General features: G+C 42.0%; 1 protein-coding gene across 2 annotated transcripts in view; it reads right to left on the reverse strand.

Annotated features, from left to right (window-relative positions):
- The window catches only part of LOC109900687 (mitogen-activated protein kinase kinase kinase 5), a 58,964-nt gene that overhangs the window by 29,386 nt on the left and 11,865 nt on the right, over nucleotides 1–17,713 (reverse strand). For both annotated transcript variants that reach the window (XR_002256639.2, XM_020496432.2), the window contains exons 2-3: nucleotides 13,000–13,139; nucleotides 6,597–6,620 (exon numbers count right to left, since the gene is read on the reverse strand). Coding sequence is in view for 1 of the 2 variants with exons in the window: in XM_020496432.2 (XP_020352021.1) it covers nucleotides 6,597–6,620; nucleotides 13,000–13,139 (164 nt within the window). In the remaining variant the exon portion in view is untranslated. The remainder of the gene's footprint in view (nucleotides 1–6,596; nucleotides 6,621–12,999; nucleotides 13,140–17,713) is intronic.

Consider the following 17,713-nt stretch of genomic DNA (forward strand, 5'->3'; position numbering starts at 1 on the left):
AGGAAGTGAACAGATGCTCAACTTCTGCCTGTAGAAACTGGAATGTTCCACAGTAAAACTGCTTCCTCTCCTGCAATGTTATTTTTAAGACATCAGTCATGCCACATCTTTCCAAAATAACCTGTGATGGCTTGTCACCGTTAGATGCAGACACAGATGTGCAGACACAGATTACAACATCCTACCCTATATTGAGCCACACACACTGCGTGATTCATGCCCTAGCGGATTACATGATGACAACACATCACACATTTATAAATGTTTTAATTGCTAGGTGCCATTGAGACTGTCCTTCTCCCTGGCAACGTCAGCCAATGAGAAGCATCCAACTGCAGATTATGCTCGTTGATGCAGCCTGGTCTGCGAATCGCAAAGCACATGTAACGGATTTCCTCCTCTTTGTCTGAGGAGGAGTAAGAATCGGACCAAAACGCAGCGTGGTAAGTGTCCATATTGATTTAATCAAAAACACAACTGAACACTGGAACAAAATAATAAACGTGAAATATACAAATCCGAAAGAGTACCGTGTGGCCCAAGCACTCACACGGAAACAAACACCCACAAACCAAAAGTGAAACCCAGGCTACCTAAGTATGATTCTCAATCAGGGACAACAATTGACAGCTGCCTCTGATTGAGAACCATACTAGGCCAAACTCAAAAACCAACATAGAAAAACAAACATCGACTGCCCACCCCAACTCACGCCCTGACCATACTAAAACACAGACAAATACAAAGGAACTAAGGTCAGAACGTGACAGCACATGCGTCTCAAATTGTATTTTCGCGTCTCAGTTGGTATGTGTGCGAGTAACCTGAACTCTAGACATGTTCTAGGGCATCAGTGTGCTACGCACATAGCAGACGGCGCACTAGCTCTGGTCCAGGGCATTATATTAGTGTGTTAGTATCATCATGGTCAAAGTTGGGAGAGTTAGCTAGCTTAACTACAGTGCTTTCAGAAAGTATTCACACCCTTTAACTTTTTTAACATTTTGTTGTGTTATAAAGTGGGATTCAAATGGATTTAATTGTCATATTTTGTTAATGATTTACACAAAATACTCTTGTCATGTAAAAGTGGAAGAAAAATTCTGACATTTGTAAAACAATTATGAAATATAAAACACTAATATACAGTATCTTGATTACATAAGTATTCAACACCCTGAGTCAATACATGTTAGAATCCCTTATGGCATCGATTACAGCTGCGAGTCTTTCTGGGTAAGTCTCTGAGAGCTTTGCACACCTGGATTGTACAATATTTGCACATTATTCTTTAAAAAAATTATTCAAGCACTGTCAAATTGGTTGTTGATCATTGCCATTTTCAAGTCTTGCCATAGATTTTCAAGCAGATTTAAGTAAAAACTGTAACTAGGCCACTCAGGAACATTCAATGCCATCTTGGTAAGCAAATCCAGTGTATATTTGGCCTTGTGTTTTAGGTTATTGTCCTGCTGAAAGGTGAATGTGTCTCCCAGTGTCTGTTGGAAAGCAGACTGAACCAGGCTTTCCTCTAGGATTTTGTTTGTGCTTATTTTTATCCTAAGAACTCCCTAGTCCTTCCCGATGACAAGCATACCCATCACACGATGCAGCCACCACCATGTTTGAAAATATGAGTATAATATGAGTAGTGATGTGTTGTGTTGGTTTTGTCACAAATACAACGCTTTGTATTCAGGACATAAAGTTAATTTCTAAGCAATTTTTTTGCCAGTTTTACTTTCGTGCCTTATTGCAAATGGAATGCATGTTTTGGAATATTTGTATTCTGTACAGGCTTCCTTCTTTTCACTCTGTCAATTAGGTTAGTATTTTGGAGTAACTACAATGTTGTTGATCCATCCTTAGTTTTCTCCTATCACAGCCATTAATCTCTGCAACTGTGTTAAAGTCACCATTGGCCTCATGGTGAAATCTCTGAACGGTTTCCATCCTCTCCATCAACTGAGTTAGGAAGGGCACCTGTATCTTCCAAAGTGTAATTAATAACTTCACCATGCTCAAAGGGATATTCAATGTCTGCTTTTTTTACCCATCTATCAATAGGTGCCCTTCTTTGCGTTGGAAAACCTCCCTGGTCTTTGTAGTTGAATCTGTGTTTGAATCTGTGTTCACTGCTCGACTAAGGGGCCTTACAGATAATTGCATGTGTGGGGTACGGAGATAAGGTATAAAAAAAACATTCAAAAATAATGTTAAACACTATTATTACACACAGAGGGAGTCCATGCAACTTATTAAGCACATTTCTACTCCTGAACGTATTTAGGCTTGCCATAACAAGTGGTGAAAGGCTCGGCACACGCATACTCAGGCTGACTGGCTCTCTTTCAGGCAAATGAGAAATAAGCGCACTCAGGCTATCCGGAAGGCCAAAGTTAGTTACTTTAAGGAGCAGTTCTCTCTCTGTGGGTGTAACCCCAAGAAGTTCTGGAAAATGGTTAAAGACCTGGAAAATAAACCCTCCTCCTCACAGCTGTCCATGTCCCTTAATGTTGATAATGTGGTTGTTACTGACAAGAAGCACATGGCTGAGCTCTTTAATCACCACAGTCAGGATTCATATTTGACTCAGCCATGCCTCCTTGCCCATCCAACATTTCCTCATCTCTCACCCCTTCTAATGCAGCTAGCCCTGGCGCTTCTCCCTCTTTTTCCCCTGCCCCGCTACAAAGTTTCTCCCTGCAGGAGGTCACTGTGTTGTTATGTGTTGCTGCCTTGCTATGTTGTTGTCTTGGGTCTCTCTTTATTTTGTGTTGTCATGATGTGTGTTTTGTCCTATATTTATATATGTATGTATATATATATATAGTTACAGTGCCTTGCGAAAGTATTCGGCCCCCTTGAACTTTGCGACCTTTTGCCACATTTCAGGCTTCAAACAAAGATATAAAACTGTATTTTTTTGTGAAGAATCAACAACAAGTGGGACACAATCATGAAGTGGAACGACATTTATTGGATATTTCAAACTTTTTTAACAAATCAAAATCTGAAAAATTGGGCGTGCAAAATTATTCAGCCCCCTTAAGTTAATACTTTGTAGCGCCACCTTTTGCTGCGATTACAGCTGTAAGTCGCTTGGGGTATGTCTCTATCAGTTTTGCACATCGAGAGACTGAAATTTTTTCCCATTCCTCCTTGCAAAACAGCTCGAGCTCAGTGAGGTTGGATGGAGAGCATTTGTGAACAGCAGTTTTCAGTTCTTTCCACAGATTCTTGATTGGATTCAGGTCTGGACTTTGACTTGGCCATTCTAACACCTGGATATGTTTATTTTTGAACCATTCCATTGTAGATTTTGCTTTATGTTTTGGATCATTGTCTTGTTGGAAGACAAATCTCCATCCCAGTCTCAGGTCTTTTGCAGACTTCATCAGGTTTTCTTCCAGAATGGTCCTGTATTTGGCTCCATCCATCTTCCCATCAATTTTAACCATCTTCCCTGTCCCTGCTGAAGAAAAGCAGGCCCAAACCATGATGCTGCCACCACCATGTTTGACAGTGGGGATGACGTCTTCAGGGTGATGAACTGTGTTGCTTTTACGCCAAACATAACGTTTTGCATTGTTGCCAAAAAGTTCAATTTTGGTTTCATCTGACCAGAGCACCTTCTTCCACATGTTTGGTGTGTCTCCCAGGTGGCTTGTGGCAAACTTTAAACGACACTTTTTATGGATATCTTTAAGAAATAGCTTTCTTCTTGCCACTCTTCCATAAAGGCCAGATTTGTGCAATATACGACTGATTGTTGTCCTATGGACAGAGTCTCCCACCTCAGCTGTAGATCTCTGCAGTTCATCCAGAGTGATCATGGGCCTCTTGGCTGCATCTCTGATCAGTCTTCTCCTTGTATGAGCTGAAAGTTTAGAGGGACGGCCAGGTCTTGGTAGATTTGCAGTGGTCTGATACTCCTTCCATTTCAATATTATCGCTTGCACAGTGCTCCTTGGGATGTTTAAAGCTTGGGAAATCTTTTTGTATCCAAATCCGGCTTTAAACTTCTTCACAACAGTATCTCGGACCTGCCTGGTGTGTTCCTTGTTCTTCATGATGCTCTCTGTGCTTTTAACGGACCTCTGAGACTATCACAGTGCAGGTGCATTTATACGGAGACTTGATTACACACAGGTGGATTGTATTTATCATCATTAGTCATTTAGGTCAACATTGGATCATTCAGAGATCCTCACTGAACTTCTGGAGAGAGTTTGCTGCACTGAAAGTAAAGGGGCTGAATAATTTTGCACGCCCAATTTTGCAGTTTTTGATTTGTTAAAAAAGTTTGAAATATCCAATAAATGTCGTTCCACTTCATGATTGTGTCCCACTTGTTGTTGATTCTTCACAAAAAAATACAGTTTTATATCTTTATATTTGAAGCCTGAAATGTGGCAAAAGGTCGCAAAGTTCAAGGGGGCCGAATACTTTCGCAAGGCACTGTATATATGTATATATGTATATATATGTATATATATGTTTTTTAAATCCCAGCCCCAGCAGGAGGCCTGTTGCCTTTTGGTAGGCAATCATTGTAAATAAGAACTTGTTCTTAACAGACTTGCTTAGTTAAATAAAGATTCAATAAATACAAATAAATGAAAAAACAAAGGGGATGAATACTTATTGACTCAAGACATTTCAGCTTTTCATTCATTTGTAAAAAAAATCTAAAAATCTAATTCCACTTTAACATTATGGGATATTGTGTGTATTCCACAAATTCAGGCTGTAACACAACAAACTGACAAGGGGTATGAATACTTTCTGAAGGCACTGTATGTGTTCAGGATTCATTTAGTTTTTATAATTTTTGGATATGCCAAAAATCACTACAACCAAGCAACCACTGTTGCTTGTTCTTTAGCTCTCACAACCTAGCTAGCACTACTAGCTAACTCGTGGCTATCTAGTAGCGCCAGTTAGCTACCTGCTAGCTAGTAGCACTAGCCAGCTACCTAGTACTACTAGCAAAGACACAGACAACTAACCACTTTTGTCTGTGCTACTAGCTAGCACTGTAAATTTACCAACTGTCCTGCTGGGGGCGGAAATGCGCCATCCTCTCTGGCACCATTCAATATCCTGTCTCATCTTGTATGTCTCACAGCATCTGTGGCATGATAAGGTGTCTGCTGGATCTATTGCAGCCAATAGGGTCTGGCTCCAGCAGATACCTTTTCATGACACAGACACTGTGAGAGTCAGCATACGAACTCAGACAGGTCTAATAGTGCCAGAAAGGATGGTGCATTACCCTTTAAAATGAAGGCATGAAGACAATGAATAATAGGCTTGGTACTGTAGAAAAATGTAATGAAGTTGATTTAATGAAGCTTAGTGTGTACTAGCTAGCTAGCTAGTGTTGTAGACCTACCAGGCCGCGTTAGTGCACATAATCTGTAGCTGGATGCTTCTCACCTCAGCAGCAAGTCTCTGAGGGTAGGTGACACACAGGTCCCAAAAACAACAAAAGGAGCACAGGGACAGAACACTAGGGATATGTCCTACATCACACCATTGCCCTACATAAGGCTGCAGTCAAAAGTAGTGCACTATAAAGGGAATAGATAAGGTGCCATTTGGGATGAAGCCAGGGTGTTTGCATGTTACAGTAATTAAGGAGTTATATCTCCCAGTCAGGCAGCATGGGATGAACCCATTCATTTAAAGGGGGAGAGGTAGACGGGACTGAGTAGTGTGTGTGTGTGTGTGTGACGAGGTCAGAGTGCCACTAATGTGTCATATCTGTCTGTGGCAGAGTGTGTTTGTTTTCTCAGAGCAAAGGAGAAGAAAGTGGTATGTAGATTCAGATGGAGAGAGATAGTCAGTCATGGAGTGCAGTAGAGCATTCTCACTCTAATGCAGTAATCAGTCCTCCTCCCAAAGCTCTGTCGCCACACACAAATCAGCCACCACCTCCTTCCTAGAGCACAACCCACCTTATTCCACTCCATAAAGCCACTTAGGCCAGCTGCTCAGGAGGCTCCCTGTCCATGCCTTTGCTTCAACACCTTACAGTTTCCCCCCCCTCATGTCACAGTGCATCAATGTCACCATATCCTATTATTCTGTATAAGAAAGCCAGCAAGACTGTGTGTTGTCTCCTTGTCTGCCCTAGCTATCACTGGGCAGGAGTGGCAGACACTGTGTTACAGACGGGGGAGCTTAAACCACTGCTGTGTCGGCACAGCACAGACGCAGGAAATCGAAAATGAGAGGTGAAATTGAAAGTGAACTCATTCTCTCGCTGCTTTCCACATCACATTCCCCAGTCACCCTGATAATAAGGCTGCCTGTCAACCAAGTAAAGCTATCCTGGAATAATCTCTGAGTAAGGGAAAATGCTTTAGTTAACTGTACACAAAGCAGAATGCACAAAGCCAAACTAGAGGGATACTGAATTGGATAATTAAAATGGACTGATGGTGGCAGACAATGCTGTGTTGCTGAATGCTGCCGTGAAAAAAACCAACTGTTTATTGCACTTACTTTCACACAGGAAAGGTGCAAGAAATAAATGAGAGGTTTGATTCTAACAGCTTTGAAATAGAGAGAGAAGTTTGTGCACTTACAGTGTTCTTCTGGCAAATAATATCCTGCAAAAGAAAAAGAGAAATGTCAATACTGTATTGTGGTGAGAAAGTGAGTTTGCAAAGCTGATGTAGAAAATCATTGAAACATTACACTGGTCATGGTTTATTGACTAGCGCCATCTGTCCATCATCAATGGACTCCTGCTATAAATGGACACCTGTAGTTGTAAACAGAACAGTCTCACTAGCACTTATTTTTGCAGTGTCATACTGTAGGCTAGTGTAAGTGCCAGCAAACAACCATGGAAATGTTATATGTGGGAAAAGGCACTTTAATTCAAGAGGTTGAACCTCAGGCTCTTAAGGAGCTATTCTAAACATTCTATAAAAGGTTAACAGCCATTGTTACTCTTAACCTTCAATAAGGGTAAAACCACTACAGAAAGTCATTTTTTTTACAGCAGGGAGTGAAAGTGTAGGCAGGTGGAGATGGAGGGCAGTTCGTCAAGATTGCAGACATAATATTTATTTTAAAAAGGTACACTTTGCTTATTTGATTACCTATTCATTGAAGAGGTTATTCTTTGAGGATTCTACGACCATTTCAAAATATTGCAATGCTTTTTTTTATGGCAATGGCAATGTCAGAGCCTTGCAGGTTATAAGAGTGTGTGTGGTGTATCTTGATTTCTGCAGTGCCTCCAGAAAGTATTCATAATGCTTGACTTATTCCACATTTTGTTGTGTTACAGCCTGGATTCAAAATGGAAAACATTTGTATCAACCATCTACACACAATACTCCTGTCGTGTCTTTGGCTATGCCGGATTAAGTGATATGACATGCTATTCTATAAAATCCTTTCTCCGTAATTAATATTACCTGATTGAGCTAATCATGTAAATGTAATTAACTAGAGAGTCGGGGCACCACGAAATAATATTTATAGAGCTGTTATCTTCTGAATAAACTCTTAAAGACCATGTAATATTTTAAATCAATAGCAGTCAATATTAACTGTCACCTTAATTCAGTCTCATCTGAAAGTTGTAAATTCTTGGTTATCTTCACGAACCCTGGCTAACAAGTTGAATCAGCAATACAAAATTGGGTTTAATAATTTATTTACTAAATACCTAACTAATCACACAGAATTACATATACACAGAATGAATTATACCTTGATTACAAATTAGGTTGGTGGTAAATGGAAGGCCGTGTTGCCCAACAGAGTCCTTTGAAAAATGTCTCTGTTTGTAAATTGGATACGTTGTAGTAACGTCGTTGTGCGGTAGATGGGTTACTCTGTCTGTTCTTCCCTAGCCCACATTTGCAGCTGCTGTTGCTAACTCAATGGCTAGGAGGTATCACTTCTGTAGTGAATAAGAGTTCAAAGTTCATACCATTCGCAACCAAAGCTCACGCTGAGGTTGGCTTAGTTCTGTAGTTGATATTTTAGTCCTTTTAACGCAGAGGCTGCAGACCTCACATACTTGGAACAGGAGGTTACATTTTCGCCAAGGCTTAATATAGTGGAGCGAAAAGTTTTATAACCCATGTCTCTTCACAGGGGCGGGCCACTGATTGAGCAGAGCCCTACCTTATGAAAATCCAAATCTCTCATTTGGAAGCTAAAATTACATTTAATCTCTTTACCAATAATTGTATAATCAAACATTTAAATTGAACAACAATTCCATGTGAATCCGATAACTACAATGTGCAGACTTTCCACTGTAGAGTTTATGTCATCCTATCATTGATGAGAATGTCTCAGATGACAACCGAACTGACATCATATTTATTAAGTACCACCGCATATATTCAATTGGTCGGATTATCAGAATATAGTTAATTTTCCCCCACCTTCTGATGTTCCCAGAATCTATGTTAACCAAGGGATTTTCAAATGTCACATTAGTAGGGTAGAGAGAGGAAAAAGGGGGGAAGAGGTATTTATGACTGTCATAAACCTTCCCCCAGGCCAACGTCATGACACTTCATAATTACAGTGAAAACAAGTTTTTTTGAAAATGTTGTAAATTTAGTGAAAGTGAAATACAGAAATATCAAATTTACATAAGTATTCACACCCCTGAGTCAATACATTAGAATCACCTTTGGCAGCGATTACAGCTGAGTCTTTCTGGGTAAGTCTCTGAGAGCTTTGTACACCTGGATTATGCAATATTTACACATTATTCTTTAGCAAATTCTTCAAGATCTATCAAATTGGTTGTTGATCATTACTAGGCAGCCATTTTCAAGTCTTGCCATTGATTTTCAAGCAGATTTTAGTCAAAACTGTAACTAGGCCACTCAGGAACATTCAAGGTCATCTTGGTAAGCAACTCCAGTGTATATATGACCTTGTGTTTTAGGCTATTGTCCTGCTTAAAGGTGAATTTGTCTCCCAGTGTCTGTTGGAAAGCAGACTGAACCAGGTTTTCCTCTAGGATGTGCTTAGCTCTAATTCTGTTTATTTTTATCCTATGCTTGAACATATGAATAGTGGTACTTGTGAATAATATGAATAATGATGTGTTGTGTTTGTTTTGCAGTTTTACTTTAGTGCCTTATTGCAAACAGGATGCATGTTTTAGAATATTTTTTATTCTCCACAGGCTTCTTTCTTTTCACTCTGTCATTTTAGTTTGTATTGTGGAGTAACTACAATGTTGTTGATCCATCCAAATTTTTCCCCCATCACAGCCATTAAACTCTGTAACCGTTTTAAAGTCACCATTGGTCTCATGGTGCTTCATTAGGCCATAATCTATGGATTTAACATGACTGGGAATATAGATATGCATATTTTGGTGTAATGTCTGCTTCCAACTCACACTCTCATACACGTAGATCCCCTGAACGCAGCTCACTTTCCAGCCCACACTCGCACACATAGATCCCCTGAACGCAGCTCACTCTCCAGATCCCAATCACCTGCATTCTGATCACCTGTTCCCACACCTGTATGTAATTTACACACACTATTTAGTTCAGTTCTTTGCACTGCATCTTTGTGAAGTTTGTTCACAAAGATGTTTGTTTTTGACACAGTTCTCTTTGGAGCTCTGTTTTTCCCGGCATTACTCCTCCTGTGTATGATAGGCAGGCCAGCAAAAACTAACGACGCCTTTTTCCTATTCCCTGCCTGTACTTTAGCCTATCGGATTTCCTGTTATTCACTTATTTCCTGATCTCCCGGGCGACGTTACTAGCCTTTTCCCTGCCTATACTGTTTCCTTTTGGACCCCCTGTGTATGACTTGCTGCCTGCCCCTGGACCCAGCTACCTGCCTCCTCCTGTGGTCCTTGAACATTAAAACACCTGCTGCGCCCTGCGCTTGAAACCAGCTCTCTGTCCCCCTCGTGTTAATTTCAGTTGGTCAAAGATACCTTAAAAAATGTAGGGACGTGGATCAGAAAACCAGTCAGTATCTGGTGTGACCACCATTTGCCTCATGCTGTGCGACACACCTCCTTCGCATAGAGTTGATCAGGCTGTTGGTTGTGGCCTGTGGAATGTTGTCCTACTCCTCTTCAATGGCTGTGCGTAGCTGCTGGATATTGGCAGAATTGGAACACGCTGTCGTACACGTTGATCCAGAGCATCCCAAACATGCTCAATTGGTGACCTGTCTGGTGAGTATGCAGGCCATGGAAGAACTGGGAAATGTTCAGCATTTTCAGGAATTGTGCATAGATCCTTGCGACGTGCAGCCATGCATTATTATGCTAAAACATGAGGTGATGGCTGCGGATGAATGACACGACAATGTACCTCAGGATCTCGTTACTGTATCTCTGTGCTTTCAAATTGCCAATGATAAAATGCAATTGTGTTTGATGTCCGTTGCTTATGCCTGCCCATACCATAACCCCACCGCCACTATGGGGCACTCTGTTCACAACGTTGACATCAGCAAACTGCTTTTTGTGCGTATGGAAAATGTCTGGGATCTTTTATTTCAGGTCATGAAACAGGGGACCAACACTTTAAATGTTGTGTTCAAATTGTTGTTCAGTGTACTAGTGGAGGCTCCTCAGAGGATGAAGGGGAGGACCATCCTCCTCAGTGAATTTCATAAAAATAGTGAAACATTTCAAATGTTATTATCCTTTTTAGATAAAACTAAACAAAATATATTCACCTCACCAAATAATTTATTAAAACACACGGTTTTGCAATAAAGGTCTACGTTGTCTCAACAGGACTGTAGGGTAGCGCCATGGTGTAGCTGGAGGACAGCTAGCTTCTGTCCTCCTCTGGGTACATTGACTTCAATACAAAATCTAGGAGGCTCATGGTTCTCACCGCATTCCATTGACTTACACATTAATTATGACAACATCCAGAGGACATCCTCCAACTTGTCAGAGCTCTTGCAGCATGAACTGACATGTTGTCCACCCAATCAAAGGATCAGAGAATGAATGTTTACATGTGGCGCGTGATCAGGGGTGTATTCATTCCACTGATTCTGTTGAAAAAACTTTTTTTTAAACGGAAGCAACAGAACGCAACGGGGATAAACATACCTGAATTTGTCCTATAGAAACTCTTGTATTCAACTGTTGGACTAATGATTACACCATAGGTAAGCTAGATGCAGGCAAGACTGTGCAAGGTGGTATTGAATGTGTCATTGTCTGTCCATCCCCTCAAATTTTCCCCTCGACCTGTGTGCACCTACGTTGTAAACTTTAATTCATTGGCTAGGTTGTAGCAACCTCATGATAGGTATAGGGAAAATTTGAGTATCATTTAGTAGCCTAAACCTATCGATGTTACATTGAATGACAGTCATCCAATTTGGTGTAATAGAAATAAGGCCATTCTCCAAAAAATAATGATCGTCCATCTTAAACTATACAGACCGCCACTGTACCAATAGGTGCCCTTCTTTGCAAGACATTGGAAAACTTCCCTGGTCTTTGTGGTTGAATCTGTGTTTGAAATGCACTGCTTGACTGAGGGACCTTACAATTATCTATATTTGTGGGTTACAGAGGTGAGGTAGTCATTCAAAAATAATGTTAAACACTATTATTGTAGGCCTCCCGGGTGGCGCAGTGGTTAAGGGCGCTGTACTGCAGCGCCAGCTGTGCCATCAGAGACTCTGGGTTCGTGGCCAGGCTCTGTCGTAACCGGCCGCGACCGGGAGGTCCATGGGGCGACGCACAATTGGCCTAGCGGTCGCCCGGGTTAGGGAGGGGTTGACCGATAGGGATATCCTTGTCTCATCGCGCACCAGCGACTCCTGTGGTGGGCCGAGCGCAGTGCACGCTAACCAAGGTTCCTCCGACACATTGGTGCGGCTGGCTTCCGGGTTGGATGCGCGCTGTGTTAAGAAGCAGTGCGGTTTGGTTGGGTTGCGTATCGGAGGATGCATGACTTTCAACCTTCGTCTCTCCCGAGCCAGTACGGGAGTTGTAGCGATGAGATAGATAGTAGCTACTAAAAACAATTGGATACCACGAAATTGGGTAAAAAAATACAAAAAATACACTATTGTACACAGAGTGAGTCCATGCAACTTTCTATTTGACATATTAAGCAAATTTCTACTCTTGAACATATTTAGGCTTGCCATAACAAAGTGGTTGAATGCTTATTTACTTTTCATTTTGTATTCATTTCTAAAAACATCATTCCACTTTGACATTATGGGGTATTTTGTGTAGGCCAGAGACACAAAATCTCAATTTAATCTATTTTAAATTCATGCTGTATCACAACAAAATGTGGAAAAGGTCAAGGGGTGTGAATACTTTCTGAAGGCACTGTATGCACAGGAAACCAGTCTCCCCTCCCCCATTCTCTAATTTGCAAGCCTGTGTGTTGTTGTTGGTGTGATTTGTTAGGGGATTCCATTGCAGCTGCAAGGGCTCTCTCACTTTGCAAACCAGTTTAGGCTGATGTTTATTCAACTGTACATCACCTGAGGACACCAGCCCAAGGGCACAGACAACACCAAAATTGATACACATGCACAAGGAAATGAGTCAGTCTATCAATGACATTTCCCTGTCTACGAAATGCTCTTTTACAAGACTAGACGGCTAAATGGATATAAAGGGGATTGTTTTTACTCTGTCAGATGCTATTTTACATAGGCCTAATGTCTCCTTTCCTTTTCATGAAACCATTTCCTGTCTAGGTGTAAATGCATCTCCCTTCAAACAAATAACTAATGTGTTGAACTGGCACTACAACAGCAATGACAGCTATTACAGGTTCCCCACTCAGATTCTAAATATAGACTTTGTTATTAACCCGATGAACCGTATTACATTACATCCATTGTGGAAACATTAAATTGATTAAAGTATGGACAAAGTGATGAGGAAAAAAGGCGGACAGGCTGCAGATATGTTTATGTAAGGCATGTGTGCATGCCTGAGTGTGTGCGAGATCGCGTGTGAACCACACAGCTTACCTGCAGGGACTGAAGCGAGTCAGAGTTGGTGTCACAGTACAGGATGATGTTGTTGGCCATACTGAAGCTCTCCCTCACACCCAGGTGGTAGAACAGGGAGGGCTGGCGGAAAGCGTCCGTCATCTCCACCACAGCTATGTCTGTGAGGGACAGAGATAGCCTGTTAGTGGGCTTAACACTGAACAACTGTACCTAAGTCTACAGTATAACATACAGTATGTTATGCCTATAACGTATTGTAGCCTACTATATAGTTTCTTCACATTTACCAATTTGTTTAAGTGTCAAATGAAATAAGATGAGATTGATGCTTCCTGATGGGACAATAATGCCTGTACAGTTGTTTTGGAGTAGGATCTTCAATTTGCCCAAATTGTCATTTTTGGACCAGACTGTGACATCACAAAATCTTCCAAAAGAAAAGGTCAAAATAACATTGTCTGGTATTGGGTGTGGTTTTTACAGAAGTATGGGGTGTGGTTGGGGTGTGGTTTTTACAGAAGTATGGGGTGTGGTTGGGGTGTGGTTTTTACAGAAGTCCCTCTGGTACCACTGACTGATAACAGCACAAATAAAAGTGGGCTAAAACGGTGCTTCAGTGTTCTGTAATGACAGTGTTCTCCAGAAAGAGAACATTTAACAGACCCACTCCACCTTTTCATGTGCTTCCAAGTTCCCCCTTCCATGTTAACATACACATTACATAGAGCTTGTGATCCCTTCCAATGGAGCGCCCTTTCACGGCATATCCTGGGTTCCAGTCCACTACAGACCCAACGCTAGTCTCACTCACTGAGAACCAAACGTCCACACAAGACAGCCAATGCCAAAAGGATCATCAAAGCAAATAGGCAATCTATTTTAATGTGGTGTGTCTGCTGCTGTGTAGTGACACAAAGAAAGGTCCCAGCGAAGACAGCCTGGCTTAAAATGGGTGGGGTAGGCTATGTACCGCGCTCTCCTTGGAAACTTCTGCCTTATATAAGATTAGGTTTGAGCCAAGGCAAATATTAGCTTACATTAATTATGATTTAGGAACATATAGACATATGGAAAACGTGGTAGACAGTGGCGGTCAGTGACAAGGGAGGATGATTTTTTTTAATGAGCATGGCCTTATTTCTATTACAGCATATTGAATGACTATATTCTATTCCCCCAGCTACCTGGGGCGGCAGGCCTGTAACCGAAAGGTTGCTAGATCTAAATCCCTGAGCTGACAGGGTAAAAATCTGTCGTTCTGCCCCTGAACAAAGCAGGGTCGTCATTGTAAATAAGTATTTGTTCCTAACTAACTTGCCTCGTTAAATAAAGGTAAAATATATATATATATATATTAGGGTGTAATCATTAGTCCAACAGTTGCAAATGAGAGTATCTATTGGATAAACTCAGGTATGTTTATCCCTGTTTGCTTCCGTTTAAGAAACGTTTTTCAACAGAATTGGCAGAATGAACACACCACACCCCTGATCACATGCAAACACAGTTCACTTACATAGCAGCCACATACAAACAGCATGATCGTTTTGCTCGTGGTAGAATTCCTTCTCGCATCTACACGCTCTCCTCTCACCTTTTCCCTTCGCTTGTGAACTTCAGTGCACAAAACCTCTATCTGTGACCAGGCAAAAACAACTTTCCAAGCCAAAACCTTCATATAGCATCCCTCTCTGTTTGAGCCGGGTGTTTGAATAGGCTAAACTAGATCGCTGCATTCACTAGATAAGTGAAAGTGGGTAAAAATACTATGAAATATAGCTCTCTCTCTCTCTTGCTTCTCCTTAATTTTTAAAGAAATACATTTGTTCAACTATTGTCTTTTGCTCTCTTTGAGTCAACTACTCACCACATTTTATGCACTGCAGTTCTATTAAGTTGCTTATGCTTTCAGTACAAGATTCATTCTCGGATCCTTTGATTGGGTGGACAACATGTCAGTTCATGCTGCAAGAGCTCCGATAGGTTGGAGGATGTCCTCCGGAAGTTGTCATAATTACTGTATAAGTCTATGGAAGTGGAGGAGGACCATGAGTAACCTAGGTTTTGTATTGAAGTCAATGTACCCAGATGAGGACGGAAACTAGCTGTCCTCCGGCTACATCATGGTGCTACCCTACAGAGTGCTGTTGAAGCTACAGTAGATCTTCATTGCAAAACAGTATGTTTTAATCAATTATTTGGAATTATGAAAATTCACTAAGAAGGATGGTCCTCCCCTCAATGTAAATTGTCCGGGTGGCCATTTGATTAATTGTTGATTAAGCAAGACCTAGACTTGGCGCTCCGGTACAGCTTATCGTGCGGTAGCAGAGAGAACAGTCTATGAGTTGGGTGACTTGAGTCTTTGACCATTTTTTGGGCCTTCCTCTAACACTGCCTAGTATATAGGTCATGGATGGCAGGCCCCAGTGATATGCTGGGCTGTACGCAGTACCCTTTGTGGTGCCTTACGGTCGGATGCCGAGCAGTTGCCATAACAGGCGGTGATGCAACTGGTCAGGATGCTCTCGATGGTGGAGCTGTATAAATTTGAGGATCTGGAGACCAATGGCAAATCTTTTCAGTCTCCTGAGGGGGAAAAGGTGTTGTCGTGCCCTTTTCACGACTGTCTTGGTGTGTTTGGACCATGATAGTTTGTTGGTGAGGTGGACACCAAAGAACTTGAAACTCTCGACCCGCTCCACTACAGCCCCATCGGTGATCAGGCCTACCACTGTTGTGTCGTCAGCAAACTTAATGATGGTGTTGGAAATGTGCTGGGCCATGCAGTTGTGGGTGAACAGGGATTACAGGAGGGGACTAAGCACGCACCCATGAGGGGCCCCAGTGTTGAGGATCAGCGTGGCAGATGTGTTGTTACCTTCGCTTACCAACTGGGTGTGGCCCGTCAGGAAGTCCAGTATCCAGTTGCAGAGGGAGGTGTTTAGTCCCAGGGTCCGTAGCTTAGTGATGAGCTTTGTGGGCACTATGGTGTTGAAAGCTGAGCTGTAGTCAATGAGCATTCTCACATAGGTGTAATATATTTCTGTATTTCAGTCTTTTCTTCAAGCAAATTACAGGGATTTGGGCCTGGTCTCGGAGAAGCAGTATATCCTTCGGGCAGTGTGGAGTGCGATTGAGAATGCGTCATCTCTGGATCTGTTTGGGCGGTATGCATTCATGACTTCCGACATAAGTGCTACTGAGCAGTAGTCATTTAGGCAGGTTACCTTCACTTTCTTGGCCACTGGGACTATGGAGGTCTACTTGAAAAATGTTGGTATTACAGACTCCGACAGGGAGAGGTTGAAAATGTCAGTGAAGACACTTGCCAGTTGGTCAGCGCATGCTCGGAGTACACGTCCTGGTAATCCATCTGGCCCTGCGGCCTTGTGAATGTTGACCTGTTTAAAGGTCTTACTCAAATCGTCTACAGAAAGCCATCACAGTCATCCGGAACAGCTGATGCTCTCATGCATGTTTCAGTGTTGTCTCGAAGCGAGCATAAAAGTAATTTAGCTCGTCTGGTAGGCTCGTGTCACTGGGCAGCTCGCGGCTGTGGTTTTCTTTGTAGTCTGTAGTAGTTTGCAAGCCCTGCCACATCTGACGAGCGTCGGAGCCGGTGTAGTACGATTCGATCTTATTCCTGTATTGATCAATATCGATCTTATTGCCTGTTTGATGGTTTGTCGGGGGGCATAGAGGGATTTCTTATAAGCTTCCAGTTAGAGTCCCGCACCTTGAAAGTGGCAGCTCTACCCTTTAGCTGAGTGTGGATGTTGCCTGTAATCAATGGCTTCTGGTTGGGGTATGTACATACAGTCACTGTTGGGACGACATCATCGATGGACTTATCGATGAAGCCAGTGACTGATGTGGTGTACTCCTCAATGCCATCAGAAGAAGTGTACATACAGTCACTGTTGGGACGACATCATCGATGGACTTATCGATGAAGCCAGTGACTGATGTGGTGTACTCCTCAATGCCATCAGAAGAAGTGTTTAAGTTGAGCGTGCCGTGCCTGCTTCTATAAATAAACTCTCATAGGAAAGCATGCAGGGTACTTTCACAATGGTTATTCAGCAGTTTGGAAACCCTGCCCAAAAATAAGAAATACTACTTTATTTTTTAGAAATGAGTGCAATATGGAGGAAGGAGACAAGCCCCCAACCCGACAGGAAATGTGAGTAATCTTGCAGAAAGAATCCTCGGCTTTTGATACTTTAGTTTCTGTTCACACTAGCATATTTCAGAGATTGAGTACCATGGCCCAGGGGGAAAGTGCAAGAACAGAATTAGAATTGATCCCATCCAGGTTGACACACAGGGAGCTGCTTACTACGTTGCCAGTTGCCTCAACTAGCCTCACACTTCCCGATTGGCATCTTGTAAAAGAAAAAAATGAACCAAGAGAACTTGATTTTAACAAGAGGGATTTGTTTTCTGTCAAATGAATGATCTTAATCCGATTTACCTTCAATTACACAAATATCATCTGGCAACAGCACCAGGAACAGATCACCTGGCAACAGCACCAAGAAGACACATTTGAGAAGTCATGCAATAACTGTGATGGTCATGGAATTTTGGGGTTTGGTTATTTGGTGGGCAAATATCCACGGTCAAAGCAATAACTGTTCAAATAGCTCTATTAAGGTGTGCAATGTTCTCCTCTCATCCCTGTCTGCTTGTAGTGTGCAGCTGTTGCACACACACTGAGTTTACTTAA

This window comes from Oncorhynchus kisutch, linkage group LG12 (genome assembly GCF_002021735.2).
Source record: "Oncorhynchus kisutch isolate 150728-3 linkage group LG12, Okis_V2, whole genome shotgun sequence".
In the NCBI taxonomy this organism is placed as follows: Eukaryota; Metazoa; Chordata; class Actinopteri; order Salmoniformes; family Salmonidae; genus Oncorhynchus; species Oncorhynchus kisutch.